Below are 6,661 nucleotides of genomic sequence, written 5' to 3'. Positions count from 1 at the left end.
TTACGGTCGAGTTAGTATTTTCTTAGTCGGTAAGTGGGAAGTTGTCGTTAATTAGGGGGGGGGGGGGGGTGATCATTTATGCCATTGAATTTCTAGTCTCTAGCTGAATGCCCTCTAATGATTTGTATTAATGTATTCATTAGTTTAACTTTTCTTTATTGCAATTTCCTGGTGTAACTATTCTATTTTTATCTATCAGGGCAAGATAACTTTTGCCTCATTCACGTCAGTCTTATACCTGTATTGGGGGTCGTGGGTGAGCAAGTAATATCTTATGCCACGTATATGATTAAAGCATGTGACTGTTTTGTTCTTGTTCTCTTTATTTTCCCTATACTGCTCACTGTAGTCTCCCTTGCCTCTGCAGAAAACTAAGCCTACCCAACATAGTGTGCGGGAACTGAGAGCATTAGGTTTGATTCCTCATTTTTTAGCATGCCGTTCTGCTCAGGTATTTTGCCATCCTTTGCAATAATCTGCATTTAGTATTCTATATGATACCTACAGGATTCATAACAGTTCTAAGATGAGCTAGACTGTGCTTAGAAGATGCAAGGATCTCTGTGATCCCCTTTCCCTTTCATTTGTTCTGTCTTCCAAGTTTGTAAGATGGATTAGCAGTGAACGTCCTCGCTACTTTTCTTAGAAGCATTAGGACCTATCATCTTAATAGGTTTGCTTTCTCTAAGTAAAAGCTCGTCAATGTGAGTCAGAGCAAGGCAATTCGAATGTCAGTTTCACCTCAATTTGTAGGAGTTTGTTTTTCTTTGACACATCTCCATTCTGCTGACACGATGGAAATATGTTTTTTTTGATTGTGTTACAGCCATTGCTTGAGAATGCCAAACAGAAGCTTTCGCAATTTTGTCATGTTCCTGTGAGTTTCATTTGTGAGGCTTTTTCTTACTGTGCGGCTTGGGTTTGAAAGTCACTTCTAACTTTTCCATTTTATTGCTTTTCCCGTAGGTTGCTAATATCCTAAATATCCATGATGTTCCAAACATTTGGCACATTCCTCTCTTGCTTCAGGTGGGCCTTGCTGCCATTAGTCATTTGTCGTATTTTAATGTTAATATTGCTCATGATTACCATTTTAAAGCAGAACCAAAGTGCTCATGATGCTATTCTAAAGCAACTGGATTTACTAAGGTACTAAGCTTCTTTGTTCTTCTTTTATGTTTACTTTAAGCTAGAATTTGGAATTTTAAAATTATTCCCAGAAAGAATGTTGGGATTCAAAAATGAGAGTCAATGCATTAAATTTTACGGTGTGAACACAGATATCAACTTTCTTGAATTTTCTTAGCTAAAATTTTAATATTTAGCAAATACAGTACGTAGTACTATTATGCATCACACTTAATACTTTTTTAGTTAAAAGTATTTGAAAAGATCATAGACAAAGAGAAAACTGTTTGGATCCGCAAATACTGATAATAATGTCATTCTTTCTGGAAAAGAGGGAGTAATTCTCTACTCTCATTATTCCCCTACTGTTCTACTGAAATCGCAAAATTATTTAATAGCTACATATGCAGTTTTTTTTCTCATTTATGAGTTTAACCTGGTATTTTTTTTAATTATAAGTAGCTGCTATCTGATATGGACCTAAACGAGCCTCATCGATTTTGATAGTTTGTAAGAGCTTAATATGTTTGCTGACAATATTTATGTATGTCTCAGTGTGGCAAGACATGTTGATTTGGAGGAGTGGACCAGAAGAGCTGAGACATCTGATAACATTACCAAATCTGTTAGTAGGATCAGGAAATATAGGTATACTTTCTAACAAGTACATGCTCTGAGCAAAACTTATTCTTTTTCAGGTGAGCATTGCGATGGTTGGGAAGTACGTTGGTCTAACAGATTCATATTTGTCTGTAGTGAAGGTACCATTAATGATACTGCAAAGAACATCTCCACATTTCTTTTAAAGCATAATAGACCAAACTGAAGTTTCAGGAACCGGCCTGCATGTGTTGCTTCCGATTTTATTTTCAAAGTAGCATTTTCCTATTGGACATTGCTAATATTCTACTTCCTGGTGCTGGAATAGAAAGATAAGACTTTTGCAGCTTAAAACTGTTACTTGGTATTGACTACTCTGTCTCTCTATGTTCCTTTTCATATTTCCAGGCTCTTATGCATGCCTGTATTGCATGTTCATTGAAGCCATCAATCGACTGGATTGCAGCATCAGATCTTGAAGATGATAGTGCTAAATTGGTACCTACCTTTTCCTCTTTTTCCCGTTAAGTGCTGCCTCGGACTGCTGATTGTAACTACCTTTTTCCATAGAATCCAGAAGCTCATGCAGCTGCATGGAAGACTCTAAGGGTAAATTTTGATCCTTGTCTAGTAGTAATAGTTATGTCATCCGTCATTCTTGCTCCAGTTATTGCTCATGGTTTGCTCAATATTTTCACTTTATTTAGACATGAATTACTCCACCTGCTTTTTCTAGTGAGAAGAAAAAAACAGTAGTTTTTTATAGCAATATTAGTCATAGAGCAAGGGTGACCAACTTCTTAGCTGATCATCTCTTTAACACGTCATGTTGTCTCCTTGGCGTGTTGACAATTCGATGTTTATTTTGGATGAATTTGAAAATTCAAATTTTTATTGCACTGCTACTTACTCAAGGTTGGCCTTTAGTCCACCTGCCAACTTTCATCATCTTGCTTCCATTTGTACTTTTATTGTGGGTACCCACTACCCAATTCTAGCTCATGGTGGTTGTGGTTTTCTAAGGTCTACCTGAAGATGCCTCGTTACTGCTGAGTGCTAATGTGAGATGTGTGTGAATATGTCACTCCAGTCAAATTCTAAGCTTCTATTACAATAGCATGCAGTGTATCCATGAATAGTGTTTTCGTCATCTAATATTACCAAGAATTTTAAGCTGAGTGTGTAGTCTTGTGCTGTTATGAACTATTTTCTCTGACAATTTCACTAGCAAGGTTGTGCAGAAATCTTGTTCATTTTAGAGGCTATTTAATCAAATCCTCCTGTGCAGGGTGCAACATGCGTCTTGGTTCCTGGTGGATTTGGTGATCGGGGTGTCAAGGGAATGATGTTGGCTGCAAGGTATGCCAGGGAGAATAGCGTACCATATCTGGGGATCTGTTTAGGGATGCAGATCTCTGTTATTGAGTTTGCTCGATCTGTGAGTTCATTTTCTTGAACATCAAATCAGAAGATTCATTGTGTTTGATAAACTCTCTAATAGTTGGCACTATATGGTTTAACCGTTGAAGGTTTTACATTTGGAGAAGGCCAACAGTGAAGAGTTTGATCCCCAGACACCTGAGCGTGTTGTAATTTTCATGCCAGAGGTAGCTTGCTCTCTATAAAGCATAAATAGATGGATGCTGTATTGCCTTTTTATAATGAACTCCTCTACCTTTTTTCCCTTTTCGCTGCTACATTCTTTTCAAAGTATGGATTAGTAAGATTCTCTACTACATCTTCTTGGTAATGCAGGGATCAAAAACACATATGGGAAGTACAATGAGGCTTGGTTCTCGAAGAACGTTGTTCCAGACTCCTGATTGTATCACTGCAAAGCTGTACAGATTCTATACATCATCATTTCACAGTTAAATCATAAGAATTGGACTAGAAAGCTTTCATCTATCATCATTAGAGTGCCTCCATCAGATTATTGGGTCATTAAGCATCTTTCAGGGCTTCCTAGGCTTTGAAATAGGCTTAGAATTATGCTGTGTACCTCTGACATGAGCATAACACTTGATCTTAAAGTTGTCAAGCCTGATTTGTGATGGGGACTATGATATTCGTTTGGACATCTTTTTTCATTGAGACTACCTGAGTTTTTGCACCTGTGCAGGATTTCTTTGATATTTGCATTGCATGTTTATAAGAGTACCTAACATTCTTTCTGTTGGCAGGTATAACAATTCAGAATATGTGGACGAACGACATCGCCATAGATATGAGGTTAAACCATAAGAGTTAACTTTGTTGCATTGAAATGGTCGTTTCATGTATGTTGTCATCCCTGCAGCATAATGTTTTAGTGTTTTGTGTATGTTGTAGGTCAATCCTGAGATTGTTGGCTCTTTGGAAGAAGCCGGCTTGAAATTTGTAGGAAGGGATGAAAGTGGGAAACGGATGGAGGTTTGTTTTTGCAGTATAGGTTATAAGTCACTATTGACTTCCTGAAGAAAAGAAAAACTAGTTCTTTGTGACATTGTTCTTGCTCTATGTCAGTGATCATTTGGTCGCATTTTCGTCTTTCTTTATTTTCAAAAATCTCGGCGGTGTTGGGGCTAGCTTGAGCACACCTCAACTATTCCACCCGATACCTCATGGTTCTCCTCCCACTTCATTGACCACTAGGCCTCACCCTTGGGTGCATCGTTTGGTCACATTGTTGTGATTTCCTGATTAATTTCTTCTTTCTGTTATTTCTATTGTTGACTTGTTCTTCCTCCCCAACCCAAAAAAAACGCTTTTTATGCAGATTTTGGAACTTCCAGATCATCCATTTTACATTGGGGTGCAATTTCATCCTGAATTTAAGTCAAGGCCTGGGAGGCCGTCTGCTCCTTTTCTAGGTAGGGATTAGTTGGATGAATGTGTCTGTGCTGAGTATAATAACTATGGACTTCATGCTATATAAAAGAAAATGGCATTTTTGGTTCTTATTATTTCCCTATTATTGACATTGATGTAAATGTGTATTGTCCTTTATCTAAGAGGCAGTTTCATAGTTCCATACAGTTTCTGTGCTTACTGTTATATTGTGTTGCTCTAGGCAGTGACATCGCATGATGTCCTTTATTTCTTCACAAGGAAGATTTATCAGTTTAAAAAAGTTGTTTATATTGCTTAAGAAATCTATGGCTGTTCTTATGTGTCTTGATATATATATACATGTATGAAGATATATGTATATGTTTCTTTAGACTAGGGTAGCAGTGGCCAAGGATATGGGGAACAATTAGTTGGGAGGGTTATAGGGGATAACTAGTTTAAACATTCTTTTCCTCGAGCCGTTTTGTTTCTGCATTTCTCTCTCCAAGCATGTTTTGTATTCGTCCATCGCTTCCTTTAGTGGCAATTTGCAAATTTATTTGACCCTGTCAATATATTGGTATAAGTGGATCTTTTTTCCCTTTCTTTTCTCGAGGCTGGTGGTGGAAGAGAGGACCTGATAAGCTGAGCAGACAAATGTTATACATATATTAATTATGCGATGATACTGTATTCCTATGTATTACGCCGTTACCAAAATAGGATTCTAACAGAGTTTGCAACTTGTTAATTCGACATGATGTGATGATCCTTCTACCTAAGATCTATCTATCATATTTGTCTTTGTGCGACAGGTCTGGTCTTGGCAGCAACAGGACAGTTAGAAGCTTATGTTAAGAGGCAGCAGAATGGAAGTGTGTATGCAATACATCAGCAGTAGCGGTCATATTGGTTTTGTAACGAGGTGCATGTCTTAAAGAATATTAACCCCAAGTATAACCGAATCCATGCAGACCAAGCGAAAGATAGGGTACGATGGAGCAAAAAGATCTACCTAAGCGATACCAATTAGTTGGGCATATTTTTAGTCATGTAAGTTTATTTTGTTTAGTCCTATGCTTTTTAGGAATTTCAACCGTCGGAGATTTTTATCCCTACAGAAAATATGGAGAACTTTCGGTAATTTTTATTTGTATGATGTTGGCCTGAGATGACTTTAAATGGAGAAACATGCCAGTGAAGATTCGTAACCCCAACTTGCTTGGGATTGAGGCGTATATTGTTGTTTTAGTTGTATGGGCTAACTTTCTGTCTTGGATATAGCTGAACTCTTGAACTTCTGCCCTTTTATTCAAATGGAAGAAGTGCAAATAAGCAAAATATGACATGCTGGCCTAGTTGATTACTGACTGTCACCATGCATCATGAGATCTTCATGGCCGCTTTCTAGTTAAAATCCTTTCGTCTTAGGAGAATAAAAGGGGATGTTGCATCATGAGAGCTGCCTGTTGCACATATCAGACTTTGCAGTGATACTTCCCGTTTCAATTGACTGCCAAATTATAATAGCCACAGCCTACAATTTAGCAGCTTAAACTTTTTTCTATTTGGTGAAAACTATGGGTCTCAGCATAGGAGTTGTCCAAACTTTCTTCCAGATTTGCCATCCTGTTGAATATCTAATGCGTATTTGAAGAAAACATGCAACTTATGTTGCTTAACTAGAAGGGTAGAGAATGCTTCAAGTTTTGCATTTGGGATGCATGAAACTGCGTTGTGATGGCATGATCCACTTTAGGTTCTCTAATATTTGTCCTCCGAGGAGACATAGGTGGGACTGAATTTTTGCGATACGTGTCTTTCCTTTCCTCGATTCTCTTACGTAGTAACAGAATTAAGAAAAAGTTAAACAAGAATAGTAGCAGAGAAAGAAAACCATCCATTGTTGTGCGGTGGCGAGGAGAAAGCTCCGCTATTGTAGAAAATGGACGCCGTTGATTGTGTCTTTCCTCACAAACTCATCCACCCCTTTGACCCTTTTGCCCTAATTACGCAATTACTGGTCGATTTAGTTATTTTGAAATAAATGCATGATCTAACGTTGAATGAAAATTTGAAGCTACAAAATCTAAAGAATCGAGCCGTACATTCCCCCTCTCCC

At 37.8% G+C, this 6,661-nt stretch overlaps 1 protein-coding gene across 3 annotated transcripts in view; it reads left to right on the top strand.

Annotated features, from left to right (window-relative positions):
* Positions 1-5,804, top strand: part of LOC109227165 (CTP synthase-like) — a 24,695-nt gene extending 18,891 nt beyond the window's left edge. For all 3 annotated transcript variants that reach the window (XM_019392216.1, XM_019392217.1, XM_019392218.1), the window contains 16 exons: positions 200-264; positions 368-451; positions 827-877; positions 967-1,029; positions 1,103-1,149; positions 1,684-1,753; positions 1,827-1,889; positions 2,137-2,226; positions 2,299-2,337; positions 3,017-3,166; positions 3,258-3,335; positions 3,484-3,569; positions 3,912-3,960; positions 4,060-4,140; positions 4,487-4,580; positions 5,355-5,804. In XM_019392216.1, the coding sequence (XP_019247761.1) occupies positions 200-264; positions 368-451; positions 827-877; positions 967-1,029; positions 1,103-1,149; positions 1,684-1,753; positions 1,827-1,889; positions 2,137-2,226; positions 2,299-2,337; positions 3,017-3,166; positions 3,258-3,335; positions 3,484-3,569; positions 3,912-3,960; positions 4,060-4,140; positions 4,487-4,580; positions 5,355-5,440 (1,196 nt within the window). In that variant the 3' untranslated portion in view covers positions 5,441-5,804. The remainder of the gene's footprint in view (positions 1-199; positions 265-367; positions 452-826; positions 878-966; positions 1,030-1,102; positions 1,150-1,683; positions 1,754-1,826; positions 1,890-2,136; positions 2,227-2,298; positions 2,338-3,016; positions 3,167-3,257; positions 3,336-3,483; positions 3,570-3,911; positions 3,961-4,059; positions 4,141-4,486; positions 4,581-5,354) is intronic.

The sequence above is a fragment of the Nicotiana attenuata genome, chromosome 6 (genome assembly GCF_001879085.1).
Source record: "Nicotiana attenuata strain UT chromosome 6, NIATTr2, whole genome shotgun sequence".
Classification (NCBI taxonomy): Eukaryota; Viridiplantae; Streptophyta; class Magnoliopsida; order Solanales; family Solanaceae; genus Nicotiana; species Nicotiana attenuata.
Note: the sequence above shows the minus strand (reverse complement) of the source record. Positions and strands in the feature narration are given on the sequence as shown.